The sequence below is a fragment of the Gloeophyllum trabeum genome, assembly GCF_000344685.1.
Source record: "Gloeophyllum trabeum ATCC 11539 unplaced genomic scaffold GLOTRscaffold_00005, whole genome shotgun sequence".
Taxonomy (NCBI): Eukaryota; Fungi; Basidiomycota; class Agaricomycetes; order Gloeophyllales; family Gloeophyllaceae; genus Gloeophyllum; species Gloeophyllum trabeum.
The window spans coordinates 1,612,079-1,626,470 of NW_006920414.1; the positions used below are offsets into that span (position 1 = coordinate 1,612,079).

At 52.8% G+C, this 14,392-nt stretch overlaps 2 protein-coding genes across 2 annotated transcripts; one reads left to right on the forward strand and one right to left on the reverse strand.

The window, feature by feature from the left end:
• Positions 1–3,833: 3,833 nt before the first annotated feature.
• On the reverse strand, positions 3,834–6,049 carry GLOTRDRAFT_12382 (uncharacterized protein; the record flags this gene model as incomplete). The annotated part of the gene is made up of 3 exons (XM_007866554.1): positions 3,834–4,076; positions 5,228–5,731; positions 5,786–6,049. Coding segments are annotated over 3 exons (1,011 nt in total), but the record flags the coding sequence as incomplete, so codon positions are not given.
• A 2,281-nt stretch (positions 6,050–8,330) lies between these two features.
• On the forward strand, positions 8,331–8,705 carry GLOTRDRAFT_128509 (uncharacterized protein; the record flags this gene model as incomplete). Its single annotated transcript, XM_007867086.1, has 1 exon — positions 8,331–8,705. The coding sequence occupies one exon, from the start codon at positions 8,331–8,333 to the stop codon at positions 8,703–8,705; it is 375 nt and encodes a 124-aa protein (XP_007865277.1).
• Between the last annotated feature and the right edge of the window lie 5,687 nt (positions 8,706–14,392).

Here is a 14,392-nt window from a genome sequence, read left to right on the forward strand (position 1 = left end):
GTTCAGCTCAGAATTTTAGTAGCATAAATTTTGACTTTTTTCGTATTTATTGCCGTGTTATCTTCTATTGGAGTTAAACATCCCCAGCCCACCAACATTTCACAGTGGTTTGTGACTTAAATCTGCCGTACAGGGCAGTCTTTGGGGTGGAAACGTGTTTGCTCGTGGTCGGTCATCTCAAAACCGTGTTTCGGCCTGGAGCAAACATGTACAAACAATACGCTTTTGGATGCAGACTTGCCCACCCCCATGGTAAGATAGGCGACACTCAAACTCATTGACATCACGTGATCTGTACTATAGGTGTGGACTTTTAGATCAATTAAAGAAATTAAATCGAAGGAGAGAGAGAAAGAGAAGGGAAAGACACTCCGTTTGGGCCCCGTGAGCTTCAGAAGGGGTATATTATTGGAAGGGTATACTAGTGCTATATTCAGGGATCTCCCGTGGCTTTGAATATCCCTCGAGGCTAGTTTCTTTGGTTTCCACAGCACATGAATTTTGCTTCGCGGCGCTGCGCGCCATATTAACTCTCTGGATAGCTTCAGGCAAAACATGGTGGTATTTAAAGTTTGAATGGACGCCTCTATGCGTATCCCACTGCTCATGTAAATTGCAAGAAATTAAGCAACCTGGAAGTCAAAATCATATTAATATTGTTTTCGGCGGCACTGTTGTGCCGCTCACTTTGGGCATCCCAAACTTAATGAACCACTTGTCACTTACCTATCTATAGTACTTCTACCTAGCTATGTGTCCCAGATCTCACAGTACAGATATAACTCTTCAGCCCCAATTTTGGGAGTGAAATAGCACCACAAGCGACAAAAAAGCGCATTTTCAGTTCAAATTCTCAAAAACAATATCTCTCTCTTATTTTACAAGCAATTCTGGATGGGATCGCTTCAGTAGGAAGCTTGCACGCGTTGTGAAAAGGTAGGGAGGCTGGAGGATGGCATGTGCATGCGGTGCCACATGCGTGAGAACGCCTGCCGAATACAGTATAACAATTGGAAGTCCGAACTATATCATTCAAACTCAGTTATAGATCTATTTCGCCATGCCTATAGTATAAATGCCTGCAAATCATGCGACTGGGTAATGTCCAGGCAACCTGGTCATTCTCCAGGTATTCCCCGGTGATTCTCCTGAGATCTTAGCCCTGGGGGAATATGAGGTTAATCCGCTAGTTACCCTTTCATTCCCTAGCAATTATCCATTCCCCAGCCCCAAAATTTCCTAAGTCTGCGATGTGCGCGTGTGATTGCCAATGCTCATGCTCTACGTGTCCCTAAGTCATTGCGACGTGTAGCGGAGTTTCAAATGCTTGTTCTTCTCGACATTCTTCATACTAGTCATCTCTTTCCTCCCTGGGCCTTTGACACAGCGGTCGCATATACCTAATGGCGAGCACGCAAAGCTGCGTGTTCTTGAGGGTAGACAATGATTCCAAGCAAGCTGGCAAGCATCTCTCATACCTCGGGCCTGAAAACAGGTACATCTGGTACTGGTTGTGGATTCGGTGGTCATTTGAAAGCAACCGACAGGTCTGTGGCAGCCGGGGGGGTCTCGTGGGCTGGGAAATGGCTAGATAGCGAAAGGTACTTGGACAAATTGTGAGTGTTGGCAATTTTCTTCCTATGCCATTTCGTGACACCTGCCTTGTCTGGCTTCGAACCCGTCAGGCACTCTGGGTAGGTATACAAGGTGAGTCTCCATTGCAGTCTGTAATTATCCGTCATGCATTGATATGCCCCGGGCTCCCTATCTCGTGTCATATAATGTGCATTGTGCACCAATGATGTTATGTGGTCAGTCAGCATTTACATCCCTCGCACACATCCCTAGGATTTGGTTGGGGCTCCAACATGGTTTGACCAGTGCTGGCCTGGGATGGCCTAAGCTATTGAACTCGAAGGCGGGTGGTCCGGTGATAAGCCTCAGGATCATCTGACCCCTAAAAATGTGGACTCAGCACATCGTACAAGCCCTCCGGAGCTTATTTGGAACAGCGCTCACACCCCTCTGGGCTTCTATGGGCTCTAAAGAATTGTTCTATTTAGCTCCGGACTTCCTAGCATCCTCGAGGCATACACAGACCCATTCCGTGATTTATTTCCGCGAACAAGAGCTCCGGAGTGACTTAACCAATGCGACTTCTAGATGAATTAGCTCCGGGGCCCGCGGACACTTCTATCAAGGGGTGTCTTCCTCATGCCCACCCTCCAGCACTCACTCCCCCTTGTTTCCATCAAAATACCGAAGGTGCAGACATATACGAGTCACCATGAGGCCAGCATCAGTCAGTGAGCGGCCGGAGGTAATTAGCACGTGACCAGCGCGTCGCGCGGAGTGATGGGACCGCTTAGGGCAGGTGGCGGAGTGTCGAGGCGACCTCTAGGGGCTGGGAAGAGCAAGTGGGAGCGCAAGGGAGTCATATGGTGCATGGTATAACGGCGGCAAGTGCTGAGCAATCCTGTGGGTAGCGGTGTTTATTTGTTATTTATCTCCGGATGGTCGCAAAGCCATTCCTGTCATATAAATTGTACAAAGCAGCATAGAGAAAAACAAGTTTTGCACTTCACCATCTCAGAGAATTAGCATTACTATCTCAGCGACCCTTGAAGATCGAAAGCGTCGAACTTAGTGAATTATAACCGATCCTAGCTTTGCCAATAGGCCTGACTCGTCAAGTGATTTATCTCCGCTGTCGGTTTAATTATCTCCGGTGCATCCTACATAGCGAAATAAAATTAACCAAGTCTCTCTACCCCTGCGAGCACGATCCTACGACAGGTGTCATTGCTTGCGACTTTGATTGTGACTCTTCGGAGATAAATACTCCGGAGCGTCAACTAGCATTTGTTTTTAGGCGTCAAAGTATTTGTCTTATTTTTCTAGGTCTTCCTACGGACTACCCTACGACGTCTTACTCCTCCTTCCCCCTCGAACTATTAAAATACCCCTCAGTTGTCTCGGACCACCTCCACCCATACCGCTGGTGTTAGGTTTATTTCTTTTGGTCCTTGGTGATTGTTGTGTGTCTGTGCATATCAACGTTTTTGCTTCTTGTATTTAACAGCCTCACTGACACCTTCACTGAGTCCCTTCAGTTTGTCCACAAGGCCCTTTTGCTGAGGATTAAGCTTGAGAGGCCTCTCTCGTAATCCGACGCGTTCTCGAGCAAGTTGATGATGGCATCTTCGTCGACATGATTCCCAGCATTGTCAAGCCAATCTTCCTCTTCAGCTGATATTTTCTCTCTTCTCTGCAGATGAGCCTGAAGAGCATCTTTGCAGGCCTTGGCCTGCTTCTTCAGCTTCGCAAGGCCCGACTTAAGGATTTCCAGCGGATGCCGTGGCATTCAGTGTCCAGGACGTGCACGCAGCATGTCATCATATATTTATTTGCTCAGTAGAATATATTTTCCCAATATCCCATGCCACAATGCTGCCGGATGTGCCGGAGATATGATTTAATTATGGGTTTTGGCTGCCCAAAAAGGTATGGGTTAAGGGTTATGGGAGAGTTATGGGTTTTTGGTACCAATTTCCTATCTACCAAATTGGTGGAAGCCAAAAACTATGGGTTAGAGGGGATTATGGGTTATGGAAGCTATGTCCAGCCTTGTCTCTCGCAGTGGTTGATCTCAAGGTAGCTGTGAGGTTGGGTGAGAACCCGGTGGTTAGCCCGAGTTCGGACGTGGTGCAGAGCCTGACGCTCACCCATACGGAGCAGCAGCAACCACCCGCGGCAGGCATACGCGCCGCTCACCCAACCATGGTCGTAGCTGCAACGGATCCCTGGTCCATATTTGCCAGATGGCGAGAGGATATCTGTTCGAATGCCCGAATGTATGTCTCGTATGCGAGTGATCGCCAGCGCCCGGCGAGTCGCATGATTTCTGGGTCAACTTTCTTTGCCAGGAAGAATGACGCGCCGCCAATCCGGAAGGAGTGGCCAAAAGCTGTCCCCCACCCCAGCATGGAGAAAATGTCATTGATGCGTTTGAGTGCTGCGTCGCACACCAGAGGGCGTATGTTGCCATATCTGTCTCTCCATGAGAATAACGGGTCCTCCGGCCCGGCCGGTGATATGCACTGACACACAACAATCACCAAGGACCAAAAGAAATAAACCTAAACCCCGTGATATGGGTGAAGGCGGTCCGAGACAACTGAAGGGTATTTAATAGTTCGAGGGGGAAAGGAGGAGTAAGACGCCGTAGGGTAGTCCATAGGAAGACCTAGAAAAATAAAACAAAAACCTTGACGCCTGAAACAAACACTAAGGGATGCTCCGGAATATTTATCTCCGGAAAGTCGCAAACAAAGTCGCAAACCACGGAACCGAGTGTAGGTCCGGGCTCACGGGAGTAGAAGGCGCTAGAAAGAGTTGCTCAATTTTGTTTCGCTATGTGAACCTCACCGGAACTAGTTAAATCAATGGCGGAGATATTTCTCTCGACGAGTCAGGCCTATTGGCAAAGCTAGGATCGGTTATAAGTCACTAAGTTCGACGCTTTCGAACTTCTCGGGTCGCTGAGATAGTAATGCTAATTCTCTGAGATGGTGAAGTGCAAAACTTGTTTTTCTCTACGCTGCTTTGTACAATTTATATGACAGGAATGGCTTTGCGACCATCCGGAGATAAATAACAAATAAACGCCGCTACCCACAGGATTGCTCAGCACTTGCCGCCGTTATACCATGCACCATATGACTCCCTTGCGCTCCCACTTGCTCGTCCCAGCCCCTAGAGGTCGCCTCGACACTCCGCCACCTGCCCTAAGTGGTCCCATCACTCCGCGCGACGCGCTGGTCACGTGCTAATTACCTCCGGCCACTCGCTGACTGATGCTGGCCTCATGGTGACTCGTATATGTCTGCACCTTCCGTATTTTGATGGAAACAAGGGGGAGTGAGTGCTGGAGGGTGGGCATGAGGAAGACACCCCTCGATAGAAGTGTCCGCGGGTCCCGGAGCTAATGCAGCTAGAAGTCGCATTGGTTAGGTCACTCCGGAGCTTCGGTTCGCGGAGATAAATCGCGGAATGGGTCCGTGTACGCCTCGAGGATGTTAGGAAGTCCGGAGCTAAATAGAAAAAGTCTTTTAGAGCCCATAGAAGCCTAGAGGCGTGCGAGCGCTGTGTCGAATAAGCTCCGGGGCGCTTGTATGATGTGCTGAATCCGCGTTTTCGGGGGTCAGACGATCCTGAGGCTTATCACCGGTATGATCTGCGCGAGGTTTCGTAACCCTTCGAGGGGGCATACATTGATCTGTGCATTGAGGAAAACATGCTGGACTTGCCCCAGTTGCGCGGTCTTGGCCGAAGGTAAGGCTAGTTGTGCGTACGGTTGGCCAGCTAAGTCTTGCCTGAAGAAAACGTCTGCTCGTTTTAGGTGCAAAGAGCCATCGAACGCCGTTCGGGATTTGACAGATACTTCGCCGAACCTCATCATTCCCCAGAACGATGAGTCGGCGGCTGCCCAGACACAGGCATCAAACGGGTCGGTAAGGTCTAGGGCAGCTTTCAAGGCAGCTAGCATCGCTAGGGTGACCGGTGGTCGTGGCGGCCGCGAACGCTTTGAGTGCTGAAGATTTGCCATACCGTGCAGGGACCAGCTGATGCGTGTCATATGTTCTTCGGACAGAGGTGGGGACCAGCCCTGAGCCAGGTGCCATGCACGGACCGCTGAAAGGTATTTCTGTGCGACCTTCACAGATATTGGCTCGAACGGTGTCCCATCCAAGAATATCGAGTCGGCTGGGTCGGGGTCAGTCACAGCCCAAAGGGCAAATGAGTGTAATAGCTCGAAGGAAGCCGGTAGCCGACGAATCTCTGGGATGGAGAACACGTCGCAGAATAGGTGGAATTTGCATAGTCCTGCTCCATAGTTAGCCATGTCACGTAGTGAAGCTCTCGATGCCCAGTCTGCGAGAGCCCGTATAAGCTGATTTTCAATCGTGGAGGGCGGAGGCATGTTTATCCTGCACCAAAGGAAGATCCGTTCATCTGAGCAGCAATTTGGGCGCAGCGTGGATGGTGTAAGTTGTAGTTGGCGCAGCGGCTCGACAGACCCCTCGGCGCCCAGTGCGTGAGGGGGAATGATTCGCATTGCAATCACTGGCCTTACAACGATACTAATTTCTCTTCTAGGTGGCTCGGCAGCAGGAGCAGCGCCTGTGTGGATGCCACTGGGAAACCACATCAGAAGCGGTCGATGTTGCCGCGCGATAGAGCATCCGTTACGTTGTCCCTGCTTGTCACGTATTCCGCGGTCAACCTCAGGCCGCAGGGTGCCAGGACCGCAAAAATGGACTTTAATATCGTGTTTGTCGCCTTGGAACGTGATCGGCCCTTGTTCACGACTGCCACGACGCCGTTGTTGTCTGAGCGGATGAGAAGATTTGATGCGCCTGGTGGCACCGCAGCGAGCAGGTTGTACTGGACGATTAGCCTGAGTCCGAGCTCGACGGCCGTTGCCTCTGCCCAACCTATATTGTGTGGCAGACCGGGTCCCACTCTGAAACCTGGAGCCCATTTCCACACTGCCCAGTACTTGCCAACTGTGATCCCTATGCCAAAGGACGTGCTGGTGTCACCCCACCAGCCCAGATCGAGCGGCGTGGGGAGTGCCAGCGGTAGTGTGTTTGGGGAAACGGATAGCATGTCTCGTATCCACACGAGGTCTTGCACGAGCGGTTCCGGCGGGTGTAGGCGCGCTCGAGCAGACTTGAAGCAGGCTGCAAAATGTGACAGGCCCCATAGGAATGGATGCGTGATATGGAAGATTGTCGCGGCATGGACGAGTTTGCCGTGGAGGCTCGCTGCTTCTCGGGCAGTGAAACGTGCTCCGTGTACCAGCCAGGGCTCGATTGTTGCTACTGTGCTGGCTAGCTTCTCTTGTGGTAAGGCGACAGTCTTCTTTTCGAGGTCCCATATGAATCCTATGTACCTCTGTACCGACGAGAGCGGCTTGGTTTTCTTTGCACTCCAGGGTACACCGAGTCGGGCGGTGAGTGCGATGAAGTCTTCCTCTGTCCACGTTTGGTTTGGCAGGTGGAATGCAAGGAAATCGTCTACCCACTTGCGAATTGGACCAAAGCCGGAGGCACGGTATACTGCCACGAGCATGTCCGTGACTGCACCGAACATGCCGGCACTGAACGACAGGCCGAACATCACTGCACGATCTACGTAAACTCTGCCCTGCCAGAACAGACAGACTGTGTTCTAGTGTTCTGGTCTGATCGGGGTTATGCGGTATGCTGCTGAGATATCGAATGCCGCGGCGAATGTTCCAGTCGGCAGTTGCAGAATCAAGTTTGATGTTTCGTCGAATGTTCCCCATTTGGTGGGGAAGTCGTCTGAGTTTATCTTGGCATTTACTGAAGATATGGAGGGCTATACGAGAGTGGGGGGGCGCGTAAATTGCAGGCAAATCATTACAAACAGAAGCTAGAGCGTACATCGTTGCAAGGATACGACATATCCTGCACTAAACGAAATGTGTCTGTGCCCGCCTTTGGTACCAGCCCTAATGGTGATGTCTGAAAAGGTCCTATGATTTTCTCCAACTCGCCGGGCTCGTAACCCTCTGAGTAGCGTCCCGCTGCGATTTCCGCTGCTATATATTTGTCTATAAAGCCCTCGTCAAGTTCCGATGATGCGTGATTCTTGAATGTGAACGAGTGTGGGAGGGGCACATCGACCCCAACTTTGAAACCTGATCTGAGGCCGTCAACGACGTGCCTCCACCGCTCTAAGATGTGGAGGTCGCGTAGCAGCGCCTCTACCTTGTCCGGGTTGAGCGGTGTCACAACCCGGCGCGGGTCTGAGTCAGACCCGACGTCCGCACTTCCCGGCTCCATGGCTGGTGTCACCACAGAGACTGCAACCGTGGACATTCTGGCAGTCTGCCCCAAACCAGCATGTAGAGGACAATGCGTAGTTGAAGCAGAAAGCACGCCCGTTGGGCGCAGCGAGTGCCTGTGCACTGCGTGACCCGTCTCCGAGTAAGGGAGCAACGGCTCAGCCAGCTGAGGTGAGGGAGCTTGTGCATCCGGACGGGAAGTGTCCCTGCTGCCCGCAGCGAAAGCACCGGCTCTCCGTACGAGGCCGCTTGACAGACTGGGTTGCATTCGCAGGTGTACCGAGGGCCGCGCGCTTCGCGGGGGCTGCAGTTGTGGCTGCAGTCGTGTCCATGGATCTAGCGCGGGTAGGCGAAGTCGTAATCAGCGTGAGGGCTGCCTCTCCAACGACCGGAGACTTGTCCACCACATCGTATTGTTCTCATTTCGCATTAGCAGAGGCTAACTCGTATTTTTATGGCAGCCGTACCCCCGAAGGTCGATGCCGCTTTCCGCGATTATTGCTACATTCCATACACGGCTCTCACGCAAGCCGCGTGCCTGCGCTCGGCACGCGGTGAGGAGGATTACATCCTGAACGCGAAAGGAGGCTTAACCGTCAAAGGCCTGAGCCGCGAGAACGAACGTGGCATATCGACCATCGAATGGCTGAAGGCAGCGAAAACAGCGGAGGAACATACTCAGGTATATCACGGGAAAGACCGGGGTGACGCCCTCCAGAGTCACCACACCGTGGTGTTGTCGCTTGCTCATTCACACGGGTGGGCAGTCGCAGTCGAATACGACATACAGCAGAGGGAAGCTGCCGCCAATGACCATCGACACAATTGAAGACGCTCTATGTCCTCAATCCAAGCTCCGACCGCCGGTGCGACCGCGCTGTTGCCTCTGGCGAGGATGAGCTCCAGTTCCTGGATGCGAGCTTGGTAGGAGGCAAGCGTCACATCCGAGGGAGTACGCGCGCCGGGCGGCGTTGGGGCGGGTACAGCGGGGTTAGCCACCATTGTGGCAGCTGCTGGAGCGGGATTGGCCACGGCCGGTCTGTCGATGGGCGGATAAGGTGCCGGTACGTAGCCCAGATTGAGACCGAGATGTTGGTGCATTGTGACGAGTTTTTTGTGTTTTAGAGTGACAAGTACCGTAAAATTAGATGAAGTTTAAGCGTAGGAATAGGCGATAATAAGTTAGCCTTTAATAAGCGAGAATAATGTAGCCTTGTTGCTCGAGAATGGTGTCGACTGTGGAGTTCGAGAACAATGACTCTCCTGCCGTCGAGCGTCGTGGGTCTATATACTCTCCCCCGGCGGGAGTACTCTGACACCCTGTCTGGCTAAACCATACGGCTCTGTCCGGGTGTGTGCTGATGCTCGGCTGGACGCTGCTGCCGGCCTCCCTCGGCTGCGCTAGAGATCGACCGGCACCGTCACTAAGGTTAAGAGAGATTCGACTGTATGTCTTGTGAATGGATTTTCAGAACATGTCAGTCACGCCAGGGTGATTACTACTGTATGGTTGCCTAGACTAGTAATATGCTATCTGTACACGGCAATTGTGGCAGTTCAGATGGGTATCTGCACGCAGGTTGATATTCTTTCTCCGCGGCCTTCATCTTTAACGAAGCGCAGTGTACGGAGTCTTTTTACTATCTTTGTCCCGCTCAAGGAGGTTTTACAGATGTCAGTTCAGACTATTTGGTGCTCTTTGGTTGCTTGCCTTTCGGCGGATAACTGTCACACATAACCCAGGCATCATTCAGACAATGTGAGGCTCGAAGTTGCTTAAAGTTATATGTAGCAATTATCACCCAGGCGCGTATTTGTTACCTGTCTGTCAGCTGTGCTTGGCACTGCTAACTTTGTCTTTCGCCGAAAACCAATAGAATCAAGGTGCAAGGCGAGACCTTCTAATGCCGCAGAGTTACCGCACGGCAACGATCAGCAGCTGAGCGCTCACAGGTGTTGGTGCCTTATCGGGACTCGTTAGACTCGCGACCAGTCCTGTACGCAATGCACACGCCTTCCTTTTTTGGTTTCGGAGTGATGGAAGGCGTGAGCTTGCGAAGTGTAGCGAGTATTACGAGCGGAGCTTGAATTGCGAAGTGGCTGGTATCGAGCCTAGGGACTCGTACCCACCAGTTTGCAAGCAAGGAGAACGCAGCTTTACCTGCGTATTCGCGGAGGAAATCTGGTCACTGCTCGCGGCCGGAGTCGTCGATGGTCGTGTTTGAGTGGGTCCTCAATGTTCAACATTCGATCTCTCGAACGGGTCAATTCAGAGCTCATCTGACGCTTGTCTCGCTGGAATCGTCACGTTCGCAGGTCGCAAGGGAATGACACTATCGTCCCGTGGCCACCACACTTTCGTAGACAGCGGCCCGCAGGAACGGTTGGCTGCACTGCATCCGATGGTCGCCTTTAGGGGCTTGGGACCTGCCAATTGCGTCGCGAGTTCGGCCATATAAACTTGAAGAACCTGGCACTGACACTATCTTCCAAGCAAGCCACCATCAAAAACTGTATCTTGCCGCGATCTGCATTGCACTCTGCCATGCCGGCGCTGGGTTCTGCGCCCCTCGTGGCATCAAGACATCCGTGCGCCTCTCACACTCGTCATTCAACGCTGTCCGTGCTCTTCATTTGTACGATCTCCGAGTAGACATCGCGTCCCGGCTTGCTTACTCACCCAGGTATAGAAGTGGGTTTCGTAGCTTCGAAGTTTACCCGTGGTCGAGACTCCGCGATGTGCCTCTGTTTGAGGTCGTCTGCCATCCTGCAGGCTTGCATCTATCGTCACCGTATCACGTATCCAGAGGAAATGCTGGCGCTCCCCGTGAGGATCTGAATCCGCTCCTTTCGCATCCTTTCGCATCCCGCCGCCCACATTGGTATTTCCACGTACCTTGTGGACCCTGGCGACCGACGTGTTCCCTAACCCGGGCAAATCATCATCTTCTACTCGAATAAGCTCTCTGGGGGCGACGCTGATTGGCTGACGCGCTATTCTGTTGGTTTCCCACTCCGAGGGTATCAGAAGAGCTCGTGGGACTTGCGACGAGCGTCTCGGTGCCTTGCTGCGCCATCTTTCCGGAACTCCATTTCTTTCTGCCCCGTTTGCTTCTTGGCGGTGCCATGCCGAATATCGGACGGCGCACAGCCCATGGAGTGTAGGAAGCCACAGCTGCTCTGTTTATGATTGCGCAGATGTTCAATGAACGCCTTGCAAGGGCGAGATCTCTGCGCTCCGAGGTGCCGGTCCGGAACGGGCTCTGTGGGTTCACCTGCCAGCCCATGTCATCCCCCCGGCGCAAGAATTCGATTTCCAGTATTCTGAACACGTGTATCTGAGACTCCCGACGGAAGAACGCTCAGGCCTGGTCAGGCATCCTGACTGGTGTCTGGGCACAGGTCATCTGTAGGTATGTAGTGTGGCGCGCATCCAGTTATTCAGATCCTCTGTGATCGCATAACGCAATATCCGCGACCTCCGTTCATTGGAAGGCGCAACGCTATCATAAGAACGCCGTTGGGTCATTTCGAGTGGACTAAACAAGAGGCCAGAACAACAGCGACGGAGGTATATCGTGATAAGATGATAAGCTAATACATAGAATTAAAGGCTAGGGCTACTAATGGCTACGGCTCCGGTTTCCTATAGTGCGGCATTTATTATACTTGACAGGGCATCTCTTGATGGTGGCGCTCTGCGACAACGAGATAATCAGAGGGTGACCACCCCGGCGAAGAGACGGAAGCAAATGGATTCTGAATATGTAATGCAGAGCCTCTGCAGGTAAGAAATTCAAACATTTGCGAAGAGGCTTTATGCTTATCGGACTGCGCAGCTTGATGAGCGGCGTGCATGGAATATGCGCGTTCGGAAGACTTTCGGATGACGCTGCCGGAAATGATCAATCATTCTTGCAAATGCGAGTTTATTTGTTATGAACAACCAGATTTCTAGGTTCGTACATTATTCTTGGTGGTTCAGACGTGCAATCATAATTTCATAGTCAGCGGCGGTCAGGCTGACACGGGATCCTGTCACGATGCGCCTCTCCCCGTGTCCTCCTGACCCGACGGTCGAGGTTTCTGCAGGGTTTGATACCAGCTCAAGTACGCAAACATCAAGCTGCCAATAGAATACCTAGCGTTCAATACATCGCTTAGCGGGACGCTCCACCCATGACACCCACATACTGCGATTCACTCATATCTTCAGGGTGTGATATAATACAGTAAGTTCTCCAGCTGCCGGTTCTGAACGTCAACCTCAGAACGATCCAACCTGACGGACGTTTTTCCACCGCGCGGGGGAGCCTCGAACCCTGTAGATCCACAACAAACGGCATCCCCAAAAGTATGCGTACGCTGCAGCTGACAGGGAAGGGTCCTCCTTCGGGAAGCGCCAAACACTACCTCGCCCGTCTTAGGTGCGCGCTGACGTCAACGCGATAGACGCGGTCAGATTCCCAAACCAGCCCGCAACTGCGCAATATCGTGACCTGGAATCGAGGAAGCAATGACCGTGGACGCCAGATTGCCTGTGGCGCCCCGCTGGCTGACCCGGCTTCGGTGAAACGTGATACGGGGAGTCCTTCGCATTTCGTGCACGCATACCCGGGACGCCCCTTTGCTGAGAATAACTGGGCTCTGGAGCCCTCGTAGGACTGACGACGCTACTCGGTATCTGCTGGTGGCGTAACCACAGAGCCCGTCCTGGGCATGTTTCACCTGGACAGGAGGCCTTTCCGGAGATCCTAAACCTGAAGTTTGTCTGCGTCGTTCCTGTTCTGCGGGGAATGCACTCGCACTGTATCGCGATTTCTGCCCCGTTTCGCGCCCTGCATGCAGGGAACCCGCGTCATATCGTGCACGCTGCGCCGTGAGTTCTGTGTTCTGCCTTGTTCTATTCCCGTCACCTCAGCGGTTCCTGATGCTTCTGAACATCTTATCCACTGTAGGCGCGCCGTAGCCGTACCGCTGATAGACGCAGGCCCTTCCGGAGGGGCGTGTTATTACCCCTTCGCCCGGGCCTCGAGTGTTCCGACCCAGCCTGCGCCTTTCAGGTTTCCCATCCTGGCCGGCCCGCGGCCATGCGTGAGTACGAAGGGCCGCAATCCACATTTAGGAACAAGATGCAAGTCAAACACAGCGACATATCATTGTCACACAGTGCGGCACCCGCCAATCTGCAGGTACCTCCCTTCCAATCCCGTCGACCTGCGGTATTCCTGTTTCGACGTCGCCCCTGCTCAGACTTCCCTCTCCCTTCCCTTCCCATTCCCTTCCTCGTTCTTTCTTCCCGGATTCGGGTTCGAGGATCGAAGTTCGAGTTCGGCCGCTGCTTCTCTTCGTGGGGAGCGTGTCCGGCACGCCTCGGACGCGTCCATCCATACTCATATTTACCTCTGAACACACACAACGTCACGCGTCCTGCTTTCGCGACGCGTGCTGACGGCAGGATCCGCGCTCGCTCGGGATTCCGGAATTCGAAGCGTCAGAGGATGTGGCTGGATGCAACAAACGTCAGTGCGTTCCCGGGATACATTTGCATATTCTGTTACGTCCGCGGTATTTCAACCTACGTCTTCGCGACATAACATGACAGCCCGGGCCCGTGTTGTGCCCTGGCTGCGCTTGGCAATCTCGACGTCGACGACGCGAATTCCAATCCGGACGGGCCTGAGATCGGGTTGTGTGACGAGACAATCATGACGAGGCCGGGAGCGGGATGAGGTGACCCTACTGTGTACACAATTTCTACGTAATCGTAGGAAGGTAGACGTTGGGAGCCAGCTCGAGCTCAGGGCAGAAGTATATACGAAAAGGCGTACGTTATACACAAGTTATTGTCCGGATTAATAAAATACAGTAAAGCACTGGCAGGAGGAGGATGAGACGAGGCATCCAGCCGTCCGACCCATAAAATAAGAGACACATCGAATAAACATAGTTCCTACAGTACCGCTATCCACAACGAGGCGAGGCGAGGCTGAGACAGGTGAGTGAGTGAGCAGAACAGAGGCGGAGGACGAACAAACATTCAGCACGACGAAGAGCAGAGAGCAGGTGAGAGATAGAGTGGTAGCGGGAAGAGAGGGTGCCACGAAGAATTTACAGGGTGAACGTAGAAGTACATTATCTGACCATATGCAAGACCGGTTGGGCTGAAATAACGTAGGCTGTGGTGGAAAATCGGGAATGCGAGCAGAAAAGTGAGGGCGCGTCCGGCCAACTTCTTGGCGGGCGCGCCGGGTCCCAAACGAGACCTTAACGTCGAAAATAAGCTTGACAGCTTGCTATACAGTATATACCAGTCGCGGTATGCGTGTAGTAGGGGCGACTATAGGCAGAAGGAACAGCGCTCCTACTAGATACGCATGAATACCCTGACCACGCAGCAAGGACCGAACGACACTCACCGCAGCGAAAATTCACCGCCGATACCGATCCTCGTCCTCCTCCTTCGGCGGCTCGTACCCAGGCAGGGGCGTCAGCAGCGTGCTGTCCGGCGGCAGC